We start from the raw sequence: 16,819 nt of genomic DNA, 5'->3' as shown, positions 1-16,819 counted from the left end.
GGGTGCTACATGATAAGCTGATATTTAAGTTGCAGCTCATGGGTTTGGATGTCAGGTTGGTCAACTAGATTCAGGATTGGCTGTCCAATAGGTATCAGAGAGTTGTGTATGGTGGGGCAGTTTCAAGGAGGCAGAGGGTTACAAGTAAGGTCCCACAGGGCTCAGTACTGGGACCTATACTGTTTAACCTTTATATCAATGACATTGTCAGTGGATTGCAAGGGGATAGTCAGTTGTTTGCAGATGATGTGAAGCTGGAAAGGGTTATTAGTAATAGTGCAGATGTGGCAGTCCTGCAAGAGGATTTGAATAAGCTAGACAGATGGGTAAATGAATGGGGGCTTCGGTTTAATGCAGCAAAATGTGAGGTCTTGAGATTTGAGAAACATCGATGGGACACTGTATACTTTATGGGAGGAGCTATAGTGGAGGAAGTAAGAGAGACAAGAGATATGGGGTTGATGATTGATAGAAACCTGAAATTTAGGGGACATATTGCAAAGGTGGTGAAGGTAACACAGAAGATTGCTGCAATAATGAGAAGGACACTGACCAGCACGGATAAAAGAGTTATCATTCCATTGTATAAGTCTCTGATCAGACCACATTTAGACTATTGTTCACAGATTTGGTCCCCTGGATTTGAAGGGGATAAATTAACTGTGGAAAGGGTACAAAGGCAGATAACAAAGACAGTTTCAAGACTGTACAATGTTAGTTATGAGAATCAGCTGAGGGAATGTAGACTGCAGAGTTTGGTGAATAGAAGAAGGAGAGGTGATATGATTGAGACTTTTAAGCTGTTGAGAGGTGGTTACAGGGTTAACACTGGGGAGTTCTTTTGCTTGGTTGAACAGCGTGAAGGAGTGATGACAAGGGGCCATCCCTGGAAGTTACAAAAGGAAACTGTGAGCAAGAGGGTGAGGAGTGGTTTCTTTGCATGGAGGGCAGTTGAACCATGGAATGCATTGCCTGATAGAGTGGTGAGAGTGAGAACAGTCAATGAATTTAAGTAGTGGTATGATAGACTGTGTTTCCCAAGAGGGACCTCCTACGATGAGTCTTGATAGATTTTGTGTTTCCTTGGAAGGACCTCCCACGATGAGTCTTTTGACACCATGGAGCCCTGAATAATAATAATAATATATAGAAATCAACTCTATCAAGAACACTTAAGCATCTGTTTTTCTCTGTAGATTTTTTTGGCATTACCCTCTGAATTTTATTCGAATCTTATAAATGTCTTTTTAATACCATTGGTGGCAATTCAAATGGAAGGATGAACTACTTGTCGGCTGTTTGTGGGCTAGTTCTAATGTTACCAGAAACACTGATAAATTAGTCATTAATATATCTGGCCAGCTGTTAACTCAAAATAAATTTTAGCATTATCCAATGAATATCCATTGCTCCTAGTTATTAATTGGCTTTTATTATTATTATTATTATTATTATTCTATAGACAGAGGCTTATATTCTGTTTCTTCTAACTCTGTTAACAGAATTTACTTTAAACCACTAAAATGCTGTTGAAAGCTAAATTACCTCATCCTAATCTTAAATTTTCAGAACAAAAAATGCTTGCATTTTTAAAAAACAACAATCTGATCATCACCAACACAGACAAGGCAATACTGTTGTACAAGAGAAAGAGATAGAGAGAAAAGGATAAAAGGCTGCTAAAAGAATTTGCTTTGTGAGTGCCAAATTCTGTTCAAAGCTAAATTACCTCCTCCTGATCTTATGTTTTCAGAACTCAGAACACTTAAATCTTTAAAAAGCAACAATCTGCTCATCACTAAAGCAGCAAGGCTGTTGTTGTTGTACAAAATGAAAAAAATTACATGAAGATTTCCTGATGCTCCATGAATATTCTATTTATAGGCATACTAACATCATCCCAACTAGACAATGTCTCTGGTTCAGATGATGATTTAAAGAAAAGACCTTTCATGCACATCCCTCAAGATTACATGGTCTTCCCAAGATACATCAATGCCTAACAAACTGACTCTTTGGACCCCATGGAGGAATGCATGTAGTATAATAATAATATCAGCCATGGTAGTAAGGACTATGTAAATTATCTTTTGTGGCCCAATATATAATGTAAAACTAACAAGTTGTTTTCCAACTGATAGTTAATCTTAAAAATTAAAAAAAAAAAGGACATAGAAGTTAATGTCTGTGGACTTTTTGTCACTATTAATTTTGTTCCTGGATACTAATGACGGTAGATTCAATAGATTCAAAATCAGTCATCAAGCAGTGAAAACCTAGTCGAATATATAGTTAAACTTGGATAAAGGATCAAGCAAGAATATAATTTCCTGGCAAGTTTAATTTCTAACCATATGAAAAAAAAACTTTCGACCCATGACAAAAGAATGTCAGAGTTGTCCAAGCTAAGAAGCTAGTTATTAGTAACAATAACCTCAGCTTCACCCATGACATATATATAATTAGTTTCTCTACAGTGAGAAAGGAATAGGAGAGATTGATTGTGAGTGAATACATGGTATATGGAAGAAATTGGATAAACTCAATGCTAATAAGGCTGTAGGACTTGATGATCCTGATGAAGAAGTGATACACTGCATGTTTTGAGGGAATGTTCCAGAGAGTTGAAATGCGCCTTCATATAGAGTTTAATATAGAGTCTCTTACACTAGGTCAAGTTCTAAAGGAGAACATGGGAGTAGTGAGTAGAAGAAGAGGGTAGTAAGTAAACTACAAAAAACAAATTTTTTTAGCAAATGCATGTTATCCATCAAAGAGAATGATACTTTGTCAACCCAATTCTGGATCTCGGTCCTCCCTAGCCTCTTTACTTTAACCACAACTCTAGACACTTATGAAGTGGAACAGTCATGTTCTCTTCATAACAGTCAGAACAAAACTGTTCTCTGTCTTGTTCTGACAGAGAACAAGACAGAGAACAGTCTTGTTCTCTGTCTAGTTGGTCATGGTCTGGAGTTGTGGTTAAAGTGAAGAGGCTAGTGAGGACCAAGATCCAGAATTGGGTTGACAAAGTATCATTTCTTTGATGGATAACATGCATTTGCTAAAAAAAAAATTATGTTTTTTGTAGTTTACTTACTACTCCCTTCTTCCTACTCTACTCCTGTGTTCTTCTTTAGAACTTGACCTAGTGTAAGAGACTCTATATCAAGGCGCATGTTAACTCTCTGGAACATTCCCTCAAAACATGCAGGGTATTTATGTTTTTTGTAGTTTACTTACTATTCCCTTCCCACTGCACTGCACTGAAGCTCTACATGATGTTGCACTCATAAGGATAAAATATCTTTACAAACTTCTCATTTGATATCTCAACTATATTCTCCGCACTTCCGTGTGTAGAGGCTTAAGTGCTGTGAGGACATCATAGTGGAGGCTTAATGGAATGTATACAGCACTCAGAAAGGATTAACTTAGGTTTAATACTTCCTATATTTCGTCCTAGTCACTAGGACATCTTCGGGGATTACAAAAACAAATAATGTAACATGAACACAAATATCATACAATACTAAGCCCAACCACGTGGGTGACACTAAAGTCCTATCTAGGTGGAGAGCTCTAAGGGCGGTTGTAGGTGGCCTGGAATGTAAGGTGGGACCTCTGTCATGAGTGTTTCCCAAATCTTTGGAAGCTTAATGCAACCGTATTTATTAAGATTTGGTTGATTTCTGAGAGCTACTGCTGCTTCTGAGAATAGTCTCTCTTTCTTGAATTTGCTGTGGTGGAGCATGGTGGTTTTCTTCCAAGAGACCCTGTGGGTGGTGTCCAAGACATGGTCAGCCAAGCCTGACTGACCACAGTTGTGTTTACAGATGTAAGACTTGTGTTCCTCCAGGTGGATGGATGCTGATCTGCCTGTCTGTCCAAATTATGCCAGCTTACAGGAACAGGATACTTTGTAAACTCCAGGCAGAGAGAGAGGTGGGAGCTGATCTTTAGTAGAACGGATAACGGTAGCAAGTTTGCGGTGGGGCTTATATGCTGTGTATAGGTTGTACTTTTTTAGAATCTTGGCTATTTTTTCGGATGTGCCACGGATGTAGAACATGGTGATGGCATTTTTAAACTCTTGTTGATGAGAAGGACGGGGAATGGGAGAGGAACTGATTATTTTTTTGATACTGTGATCGCTGTAGCCATTGGAGAGGAAAGTGCTGTGTATGTGGTTAAGCTTAGTAATAAGGGCGGTTCCACTGCATTATTAAAACTCTTACCAAAAGAGCCCACAATCTTTGTTAAGATTGTGGGCTCTCTTTGTAAGAGTTTTAATAATGCCATATTGTTGAGAGGGGTGCTAGTGGGAGAGTTTGTGAATGTATCTGCCTGTGTGTGTGTGGGTTTTCTGTATACAGTGAAGGCAAGTGTACCGTTAGGCAGGCGTGTAACTAAGGTGTCTAGAAAGGGTAAACAATTGTTCTTTTCCTTTTCCATAGTAAGCTGGATTCTTGGATGTAGGCTGTTGAGATGACTGAGGAAGGAGTCTAACATGTCTGGGCCATGAGGCCAAATAGAGAACATATCATCTACATATCTTAGCCAGATAGAAGGTTTGAGTGGGGCTGAGTCTATGGCTCATTTTTCAAAATCTTCCATATAAAAATTGGCAAGGGGGGGAACCCATGGCGGTTCCCTCTATCTGCTTGTAGATTTTGTTCTTCCAAGAAAAATACCCAGAGTTAATGGCAAAGGAAAAGAGATCTAAGATGTCAGACGGAAAAACGTTTTCTAAGAGAGATAAGGTGTCTGTTAAGGGAATTTTGGTAAACAGAGGGGAGATATCAAAGCTTACCAATATGCCTGCATTATTCAAGGTTAAATTTTCTATGAGGGCTTTAAAGTGGGTAGAGTTTTTTATATAGGATGTGGATCTTCCAGTGGGGGGGGATCAGAGAGTTGGCCAGCTGTTTAGACAGTCTATAGCAAGGTGCATTGGTGGCATCTACTATAGGTCTAAGTCGGGAATTGTGTTTGTGGATTTTTGGTAAACCGTATATTCGGGGGGACGGGAACGGAAAGGTTTAAGTTTTTTCGTGATGTCAGGGGGCCAGGAAGATACTTTTTTAAGTAAGATTTTTAATTTCTTAACTTGTGTTTTTGTGGGGTCGTGTTCTAGCGAGATGTAGGTAGCGCGATCTCGGAGGATAATATTCATTTTATGATTCTATTCACTGGTATTAAGAACAACTGTGGCATTACCCTTATCCCCTCTGCATATGTAACCGTGCCAGCCTGGCATTACTACGCAAGCAAATAGCCTCTACTCGTGCCACCCTCTCAGTGACGAACGCCACCATTGACTCCTTACATTCAGAGCTCTCCATCGTTCTTAACCCTGAACTTTGGTTGATTCTCTCTGGCATTTCAGAAACTTCCGCACAGAAAGAATTTCAAAAAATAAAAAATAAACACGTCAAGAAATATAACAACCTGGTTAAAGACAAACCACAACCACAAAATCAACCGCTCCAGACATTAGTAAACCTTTCTTCCAAAAGGCTCAACGACGATGCCGTCAGCGCCCTATGCCTTGGCTGTAATTTTGCCATCGCTCCGAAGGAAGTGCCGGTGCTTGATGTAATGTTTAACATCGAACGTGGGATCAGTCGCTTACCATTGGAGACAGCCAACAACATCAGACTTGATGTAGTCAACATCCTCGCCTCCAAAAAGTAATTTATCATATGCCCAACGCACGGCTCTCCTGAAATCTCCTTCACCAGAGATCCCACCTTACATTCCAGGCCACCTACAACGGCCCTTAGAGGGCACTCCACCTAGATAGGACTTTAGTGTCACCCACGTGGTTGGGTTTAGCATTGTATGATATTTGTGTTCATGTTACATTATTTGTTTTGGTAATCCCTGAAGATGTCCTAGTGACTAGGACGAAATATAGGAAGTATTAAACCTATGTAAATACCTTCTGAGTGCTGTATACATTCCATTAAGCCTCCAACATTATATCCTCCACAGTTGGCTATCCTTATGCCATTTTCACTCACAAATTTCGGCCTCATTAGGCTAAGTGCTGCTTAGTGCACTTTTGCAATCCTTTCCTTGCAAGTCGCCTTCCTTGCCTGTTCTTTGTACTCCTCATGAAACTGATTATTAACACTAATCTTATGCTGCTGTTGTAATGACTTCTTCCTCAAAATTGCATGCTTGACATCTTCATTCATCCATTTCACACCCACTTTATTTGCTCTCTTGATCTTTGGAATACATTTCAGTCATTGCTTCTCCTAGATAGTTCTTGAATAAACATCCAAGAAGCACTGATCTAGTTTTTATCCAATTCGTCATTCCATGATATAGAGGTTGAGAGTAATGGTGGAGACGAAGAGTTGTACAATGGGTGTCCTCCTGCGATGAGTCTTCGGACTCCTGGAGGTGTCACGAATAATAATGATATACCTGCAAGATGTCTCCTAAGCTTTTCATAATCCACAGCTTTGTAGTTCCATATATCTTCTTTCCTCATAGAAGCCCTCATATAGCTTTCCACCACTTCAAGATCACTCTTATCAACTGGAAGGAGATTCAACATCCCATGTATAATGACACCCTCTGATGAGGCTATAGCAACATTCTACTAAATATTTTATTCTATCCATATTTACCCCTCAGATATCATCTCAAAACCACTGCCATTATTTCCTCCTTGCATCTTTATCTTGCATGAGTATAATTCTTTTCTATAATCAACAGCACTCAACCTCCTTTTTTGCCTTTTCTTCCTTCACCAAAAGTATCATATCCCTCAAGTCTATTCAGTCTATTCCTATCAGGATCCAATGGCACCTCACTTATTTCAACAATTTTTGAAAAGAAAAATTAATTAGTCTCTGAAATTTCAATGTTTTATACTGGTACAATTTACAAATTTAAGGTACACACTTAATGAGAACAAACAAATTTCTTAAAAATTTAGGGAAAAAATAAGTTTACCTCTTCATAAAAGTCTGGACATGTATTGTGATGTACAACAGCTGTATATGCTTGGGAGGTGAAAACTGATTCTCCAGGTCGTCCATAGACACACTAAAAAATTATTAATCAAAACTTATTTTACTACATATAAAAAGAGAAAAATTGCAATATTATTATTAAGTTAGATAATGTTTTAAAACGATATTATATTGATATCTGAATATTTATCTAAGTACCTTTAGTGGTTTAATTCCTTCTTCATCACTGTCCCTCAGCTCTACTACACATGCAATATTTCTTGCCTAATAAACAATAAAAGAGTATGCATAATGATGACTTCAATACCATTTTAACATTTTGCATCTATAAAAAAAAAAAAAAATACTAAACACAATACAAAATATACTTTGGTAGTTTAATTATAAAATCGCCTGCTTTGATAAAAATAATTTATTTTGTCAATATTATTTAATTCAATTTTAGCATAATATATTTTCTTAGATCTGATGCTGTTATTGAGAATAAGCCTGATCTAGTTTTTTGTATTTTGACTCACAAAAGAGCAAAACATGAGCTTCTATATATCCTCTGTGCTTTGGGAAAATGCATATTTCCTTTGATTATTCTTAAAAATGCAGGGATTATAGAGTTACAGAGTCTTTTACAAGCTGAAATACATAAAACTAGATCAGATAGAAAAAACTTATTCTCAACTGAGCAAAAAGCACATCACCTACATTGCACTCTGGCTAATTCAATATCCTCAGATACAAGGAATGTCATATGATGCTGTTATTATTATTTTTCCAGGTGTGAAAAAATTCATTGCATGAGAACAAACACTCATTGACCACAATACTTCTCATACCGTACCTTGAAAACATTTACCACTGGAGCATTCACTACCCACTTCTGCACTGTATTCCATTCATTCACCACTTAAGATGATAAAAAATCCGTTTATCACATCCTTACTCACATGACTTTCATACAGTTTACAGGGTTGACCTTCCATTCTCCCATCACCTATTATCCTGTACAAGAATATGACAGGCTCCTCTTGATAACTTATCTCCTAATCATATCATATATTTTCCTTCCTCATCTATCAAGCTCTGAAAGACCACATTCCCCCAATCTATCTTTAGAATCAACATTCCAAATTCCCGAGAGAGTCCAAGTCACTAAAAATCCAAATGTCGCCAGATTAGTGCCCTAAACAATGCGGTTATCACCTCCTTATCCTTACTTGTCAGAATTCTTTGCATTATTATTATTAATGCAAAAAAAAACATCACTAACAACGTCAAAATCTATGATAAAAAACACAGACTACCTTTTCCAAAAAATAAAAAACCTAACTTTATTCCATGAAGATGTCCTATTCACAGATATAGACACACTACATTCACGAACAAAATTAACACCCAGTGATATGATAAAACTAATCAAACTAGTAATCTCAGCAAACTTTTTCAGCTTTAACAACAACATGTATATCCAAATTTTCGGACTCCCCATGGGACAAAACATCAGCGGACATTTAGTTGAATTATTCCTAGCAGCACATATAGAATCACTCCTATTCAACCCTTCCCTCCCCGCCACACCAGCATCACCTTTAATGGCCGATATGTGGATGATATTCTATGCATTGGAGAACCAACAAGCATCACTACCTTACAGGTGTCCCTTAACAATTACAGCAACAGACTAAAATTCACCACAGAAACCGAACAAGACAAATCCATCAATTTCCTAAACTTGACATTAGTCAGAACAAACAACAAAATAGCCAGGAAAATATTCCACAAACCCACACATATCGGAAACTACCTCCATTTTAACTCATACCATCCTTATTCGATTAAAAAATCAGTCATCTTAACACAATTCATAAATGCAAGTTTTCAACAAATGTAATTATCTAAACAGAAATAAAGAAGTTAATACAAATTTTTCAAAATCGGAATTACCCGACACAACTTATAAATTACACAAACAAAACAGCCAAAACCAGGCAAAAATGACCTGTCAACCAAAACAAAATTCTCAACACAAAAAAATTACCATACATCCAGAACACATACAAAGCCTACAAACACATTTTCAAACACACTGATAAACTGGTGTTCACGACAAACCAAAAATTGGCAACTCTTCTAAAATCTACAAAACCTCACACACACACACACACACACACACACACACACACACACACACACACACACACACACACACACACACACACACACACAAAAAGAAATATTAGAACACCAGAACGTTGTTTACAAATTTCCCTGCAAAAAAAGACTGTGATGACACTTATATAGGTTCTACCATCAGGTTTTTATGGACAAGACTACAAGAACACTACTGTGACTGTAACATCCTTATTCCAAAACATATAAACAATAAAAAAATGCAACAAACAAAAGAAAAACTGGATACAAAGTACAGGAAAAACTGAGATAGCAGTCCACGCCCTTGAACAAAAACATACCCTGCAAATTGACAAGGCCATAATATTAGACATACAATGAAACAATGCTTAGAATATTGGAAACGATAGCCATAACATGTGATGAAAACTCAATAAACGTCCACCGATCCTACATAATTTCCGAGAGATGGAAGCTCTACAGCATAAAAATTAGGTCATGAATCCGACCAACAGGAGACAACACAAGTACACCAAAGACAGAAACACCTAACCAACATGGCAAAGCATCCACTTCCCCCACGAGTTTTGAAGACGAGGGTTATCGAAACGGCACACACCCTATCATTCCCACACCTGCCTTTTTCCCTTAAATCCCCCCCCCCCAAATAATTTCTATCTTCAGATCCTTCTCTCACAACCCCCCCCACCCAAAAAAAAAAAAAAAAAAAAAACAAGACTGTTCATTTTAGGACCACAACTCCAGTCCATGGCAACCAGATCACAGACTGAAGGAGCACGTGATGACAATGAACCATATTAGCCACTGTCCTGGCCTAAGTTTTATATTCTTCATGCATCTGCTCTTCACCACTCTATTTATACCTCTTTTTTACTTGCACTTCCCATTTGATATTGTTTGTCATCCAATTTACACCAAATTGTGTTCTCTTCTTCACTCACAGTATACAACTTGCTATTGCTGCTAACAAATATTTGTTTACAAGTTCCTAAAGCACTGATGACATCTCACCCTTCCAATTCCCCCATCCATGGCCCTGCCCCAAGCTGATATCTATATTATAATGACTTGCCTTATAATTCCACAGATATTCCTTTCTATTTGATACTTCATAAACGAGGTGATAGAACTCAAGCATCAAACTATAGGCCTATCTGTGTGTCAGGTGTTGTAGTTAAGTTGTTGGAGAAGCTTGTGAGAACTAAGAACATAAAGGAGTATCAAATAGAAAGGAATATATGTGAAATTATAAGGCAAGTGATTATAAAAGTTTTAGATATCAGCTTGGGGCAGGCCCATGGATTGGGAAATTGGAAGAGTGAGATGACATCCAGAATTGGGTTGACAACAATGGTATTATATTTGATGAAAAGCATGGATTTGCTAAAGGGAGGTCATGTTTTAGTAATCTACTTACTTATTACAATAAGGTGACTGCTTCCTTGGACAGAAGAGATTTCACAAAGGCTTTTGATAGATTATGCATGATAAATTGATAGTCAAACTAGAGCAGATGGGGTTGGATATTAGATTGGAGACTGGCTATCTGATAGGTATCAAAAAGTTGTGTATGGGGGGGGGAGCAATATCCAGGAAAAGGAAAGTTACTAGTGGTGTGCCTCAGGAGTCTATTTTAGGGCCATTGCTGTTTAACTTGTATATTAATGATATTGGAGAAGATTTTGATGGAGATATTCAGCTGTTTGCAGATGATGCAAAGTTGAAACGAACCATGAAGAGTAGAGAAGATGTTGTGGCCTTACAAGAAGACTTGAATAAATTGAGTCATTGGGCATGGAAATGGGGATGTGAGTTCAATGTTGCAAAATGTAAGGTTTTAAAATTTGGAAAACAAAAGTGGGATGCAGAATTTATGCTTGGTGAGGATATATTGTCGGAGGTGGAGGAAATAAGAGATCTGGGGGTGATAGTGGATAAGGATTTGAAATTTAAGGGACACATAGCCAAAATTGTGAAGACAACACAAAGGCTTCTGGGACTGATGCAGAGGACACTGACTTGTAGAAGTAGGGAGATTCTTGTTCCATTGTATAAAGCTTTGATTAGGCCACACACACGGAGTACTGTGCCCAGATTTGGTTATCTGGTTTTCAGAAGGAAGAAGAGATGTTGGAAAGGGTCCAGAGGCGACTGACTAAGGTAGTTTCTAACCTCTGGAATGTCGAGATTTGGTTACCTGGATTCTTGTTCCATTGTATAAGGCTTTGTTCAGGCCACACATGGAGTACTGTGCCCAGATTTGGTTACCTGGTTTCAGAAGGAAGACGAGATGTTGGAAAGGGTCCAGAGGAAACTTACTAAGGTAGTTTCTAACATCTGGAATGTCAAATATGAGGAAAGATTGAGAATATGCAATTTGCAGAGTCTGGTGGACAGGAGGAAGAGGGGAGATATGATAGAGACCTACAAGTTAGTAAGGAGTTGTTATAGTATCAATGCTGGAGAAGTTCTACAGAAAATAGTGCCAGATCAGGGGAGAACCAGAGGTCATCCCTGGAAACTGTATAAAGAGGGTGTGAGTAGGGAGTGAGAAACAGCTTTTTTTCATGCAGTTGTGAATGACTAGAATGCCTTGCCTGAGAGTGTGGTGCCTGCAGAGAATTTGAGTGTGTTTAAAGCATGATATGATGAGCTGTGTGTATGATAAAAGGACTCCTAGATGAGTCTTTGACTCCATGGGGTCTTGGGTAATAATAATGTCTATTCATCTTCCAAGTCAAAACCACATGTTTGCTCTCTTCAACTGGGGGGGGGGGGGAAGTGCTGAGATGTCATGTCAGTTATAATCAGATCTTCTGATGCTATAATCAGATCTAAAACACTTGAACCTTGTGTTCCTTTTACTACATGTTGCTCAACACATTTGTCCATCAAGAATTCCAGAAATTCTTTCCCCTTACTAGTACATGCACTTTCCTCTTCCCAATTTATACTGCATAGATAAAATATTCATTCCACAACAATCAATCTTTTTTACACTTGCCAAGCTCAACTGCCTAAACATTTCCTGCTCTTCATCCTCTATGCTTCTTGGCTTATAGAAACACCCCACTAAATATCCTGTCCTGCTTACTTCTACCATACACCATATGCTTTCAAAATCATTAGTGCCATTGCCCTCCAAATCCTTTACTCCTAGAGGACATAACTCATCACTTATAAGCAGTACTCCACCACTGCATATCTTCTTCCTATCCTGTCCAAAAATGCTATACCCTGCTACTTCTATTTCTGTCAGTATATCTTCTTCTATCAACCATGTCTCAGCGATCCCAATAATCTTTGGATGGGCTGATGCTATCAGCACCACCAATTCACCACCATCTCCTTTATTTTGGATACTTCTGGCATTAGTGTAAAGAATCAAGGCATTGTCACTGTTTCTAAACCTATCATTATCCCCTCCAGATTTCACTGGATTCAGCATTACATGATGTATTCCCACTTCTCCAAAGTGACTATTCCAACAAGAGGCCACCCCTGCTACCATACACCCTGATAATTCTAATTTCACTGCATCAACACACTGACTTGTTCAGAGAAACATATTCTTTCCAGATGCCTATGTCCTTTCTCATTCAAATGCAAGCATACAGTTCCTTTGTTTCCTCAAATGCCCTCTAAGCATCTCGGTAATCCAAACCTCTCTTTTGACACATTCTGGCTATTATAATATCCATTATTGATGCTCTTGTTCACAGCTCTGCATTATCATACCTCAGCAACACACTCACTATCTTCCCTCTCTCTCAGTCCAGTCTTCTTCTGTACAACCTTAAGAAGGAACCGAAGATCTCTTGCCACCTGATTCACGCTGCTCTCAAGTCATTCTTGCCCACCATCACGATTGTCTCATCCACCCTCTCACCTTGCTTAATTGCCATACTCACACTATCTATCATTACTCAAGGCACCCGCTCCTCTGGAATTCTATCTTGTACACCACAGATCATCGAGTCTCCGTACATCACACCTCTTATCACTGTTTCTTCCTTGCTCAACTGCATCCCTCACTCTCTCTCCTCTAACACTCTCTTTCTTTGTTCCCCAACTTACCTGCCATCTCTCCATCTCTGGTACCTGCACTGTTTCACCTTTCTCATTCCCTCCCTTTCACTGATTCTCTTATTCTCTCCTGTTCTACCATTCCCATAATTCTTTCTCACTCCCACTCTGACTTCACATTCAGTGTTTCCAGTCTTCTAATCTCTTCTTTCACACTTCTCAACTCGTTGCTGATACATCCACTTCTTCTTTCAGCACATCTCTCTCTCTCTCTCTCTCTCTCTGCAAGCTATCCTACTCTCGCTAAATGTTCATCCTTCCAATCAACACCATCTTTCAAACCTATTACACTCCCTAGTTTTATATTTTCATTCACATTCCACCTGTTTTCCTCACCCTCAATCTCACTATTACTATCTTTCTTGTACAATATTCACCTGTTTCTGACGTAATACTGCCAAGGTCTGTTACGCTAATTTCTAAATCACAAATTTCTTCACATTTTCTACATTTTATAAAGACATGCACTTTCCAATCTCTCACCACACATTTTTAACTGCCAGGTTGCATTTTTTTATTATTATTATGTGACACCTCCAGGGAGTCCAAAGACTCATCGAGGGAGAGTGTAACTTGTGTAACTTTTCTTTTTGCTGAGCCATTAGTAGCAGAAGCTCTATCAATCGACCAACCTTACTGTAAGCACCCAATACCACAACATTTCATAGCATGCTGTGCAAAATGTAGGCCTTAAATGGGGTGGACTTGGTGAGAAGCCATTGGCAAACTGAGTTGTGGCTGCTGTCATTATTTAAACACTGCACAAAGAATACTACAAAGCATACTGAAATATTATGTTTAAGTACAAATTCCCCAACTGCAAACTACCCACAAACTATACATTCTGTGTAGCTTTGATTCCCTATAAATTTAAAGTTGTGGAGGTTATAGTCTTTCAACTGTTTAGGGAGCTATACATATGCCACCATCTAGAGAAATGACTATAAGCAAGGTGGTTTCCCATTGCCTTCCTTGCCATACTATATCCTATGACTGTACCCTGTGTGTTCACAGGGCTGGTTTGCCTGCTTGTGGGATGAAAATCCCCAGATAAACTGGTAGAAAAAAAACCTGCTGTCCACGCCCAACACCGTCTTGGCTATAGCTGTGGAAGATCCTTAAGCTCCTCACATTGCCAATGGAAATCGAATCTAGGACGCTCCTTACCCAGGCATATGGTTGCGAAGCACAAAGCAGACAAATTTAAAGTGAAAACATTAATAAATAATAACAAAAACTTTTTTTTTTCACTGCTACCTCATAACACATCCAACTATAACCTCATCCTCTGGTGGACTCCCTTTTTGCCCTGGTGGAAATTATGCTGAGAAACAGTGTAAAATAAAGTAAGGAATTTGGATTTTCTTTTGTTTTTAGTTCACTGACATCTCTTTTGGGTAAGGAATTAACACAATGGAAGTATTAATTTAGGAATGTCTGCTCATAGTTTCTTTCCCCTCCCCCTTTCCACAATTAAAATGTAAGAGAAGTTATAAAAAATTAATTTGCAAATTTAAAGATTTGTAATTACCTTTGTAAAAGTCTTCTGTCCATCATACTTAAGACTTTTGGGGAACACATAGAGATTATTCACATATAATGAGAATGGATAACTGAAATTGGCTATTCCTATAGGAAACTGTTCAACTTCAAGTGTAGGCTCACCAGTTGGAGGTATAGGAAAGGGTTCCACAGGCATCAGGGATGAAGATAATGTATCTATAATTCAAGAAATATTATTTAAGAGTATACATGACTGTACTTTATGCATTCAGCATTATATATAGAATTGTTATAAGTGTAGAGAAAGAAGATAATATCTAGGGTGGTGTAATATAATAATGTATAAATAATGTGTAATGTAATATGATAAATAACTTAACATGTGTGTTGTTTCCCTAATTCACTACAGTCTTAGGTTAATGATATGTTTCCCTGATTCTTACAAATTTGCTATAATGAACATCTACTGTACTATTATCAGTAGATGTTCATTATAGAAAATTTGTTAGAATCAGGGGAAACATATCATTAACCTAAGACTGTAGTGAATTAGGGAAACAACACACATATTGAGTTATTTATCGCTCTTTTACATTATTATATTACACCACCCTAGATATTATCTTCTTTCTCTACAATTTGAATTATTATTATTATTATAATGTGACACCTACAAGGAGTTCAAAGACTCATCACGATTAAAAATATGAGATTCCGGGATGAAAAATCCTGCTATCCCCGCATTAGATCGTCTAACTCACTTTCAATTGGAAAAAAAAAAAAAAATTAACATTCTTCTCAAGACAAGAATCAAACTTAGGCCTTTTCCAATCAAAGGATTCAACATACTGTTGTTCTTCCAATTGTGCTATGGAAGCACTAATTTTGCCTATAAAGATGATCTGATTGAAGCAAAAATTAAATCATATGAATATATTCTGGTGTACATCCCAAATCCTGAATTTTCTTAAATTCCAGAGAGCCAGAACCGTTATTGTAATATAACATTACAATTAAAATTATGTACATTGCAAATGGCAAACTGAAATGGCTTGGTAAATTTTATAAATTCCAAATATCGAATATCGATAAATTTGTCCAATCAGACTCTCGGAAATGCATGCAAAATATAATACTGAATTCTTGGATTTTAGATGCATGTGGCTTTTAAAGCATTTCCTTTTTTTTATCTAATGTATAGCATGAACAGTCACACAGAGATTTGAGATTAATTTTTTTATAACAGAGAATACATTATTTGCTGAAAGTACTGTTTTTCAGACCTGATTTTCTATTACCTACAATTTTTGAGTAGCACATGAATTTAGATATTTGAAAAACATAAATTTCTTTACTCTCAAGTTAGAATCATTGGACAATGATGAGTAAATGTATCTCTGTACTTTTATTACATAATGACTTTTGATTGTCAGTTACCCACTTCATTTCACTCAGTGAATATGTGTGTTTATTTATTTATTTTTAACTGCTAAGGGTTTGTAAAGATTTCATTCCGTGTATATGTATAAAAGGGAGAGAGAGAGACCACCATACATAAGTGATACAACTATAAGGATGAAATCCAACATATTCAAATGAATTAATTAACGATTCCTCTATAACAAACCCACTTCAATTCCTCTCTCACAGATATTCCGTTTCTGTCTCTTCTACAGATACTTTCATGGGCAGTGCTCTGCTGAATTGGCCACTATTATTCCTCCATTCTCCTCTAAATCATTAAAACAAGAGCCACTGCTAACCAACACCCTTTTACAGTTCACCTTAAAACTTACTGAACCAATTTCACTGCCTCCTCTTTTATTCCATCTACTTCTGTCCTTTGGAACAGTGTCCTCCACTCTGCTTTTCCCAAAGATTACAACCCTCAGCTGTTCATGCAAAATGTCAAGAGACTCCTCCTTTCTTCTATTCTGCCTGCCCAAACTCAGCACTAATGTGCATAGGTCTTGTGGCCTTTCATGTGTGGATTAGATATTTAAAAAAACAAAATTGCATCAGTATATTTATCAATTTCTTGAAGCTCAGATGCAAAGTTATGCTATTCCATAATGGAAATAAATACTCTATTT

General features: G+C 37.6%; 1 protein-coding gene across 1 annotated transcript in view; it reads right to left on the bottom strand.

Moving 5' to 3' along the window:
- Ziz (dedicator of cytokinesis protein Ziz) overlaps nucleotides 1–16,819 on the bottom strand; it is an 826,359-nt gene that overhangs the window by 493,092 nt on the left and 316,448 nt on the right. Inside the window, exons 16-18 of the mRNA XM_090414187.1 lie at nucleotides 14,755–14,942; nucleotides 7,191–7,256; nucleotides 6,973–7,065 (exon numbers count right to left, since the gene is read on the bottom strand). Coding sequence (XP_090270313.1) covers nucleotides 6,973–7,065; nucleotides 7,191–7,256; nucleotides 14,755–14,942 — 347 coding nt within the window. The remainder of the gene's footprint in view (nucleotides 1–6,972; nucleotides 7,066–7,190; nucleotides 7,257–14,754; nucleotides 14,943–16,819) is intronic.

This window comes from Typopeltis vanoorti, chromosome 24, assembly GCF_054136105.1.
Source record: "Typopeltis vanoorti isolate ZY-2024b chromosome 24, IOZ_Tvanoo_1.0, whole genome shotgun sequence".
Classification (NCBI taxonomy): Eukaryota; Metazoa; Arthropoda; class Arachnida; order Uropygi; family Thelyphonidae; genus Typopeltis; species Typopeltis vanoorti.
This window is presented reverse-complemented; position numbering and strand designations above follow the sequence as displayed.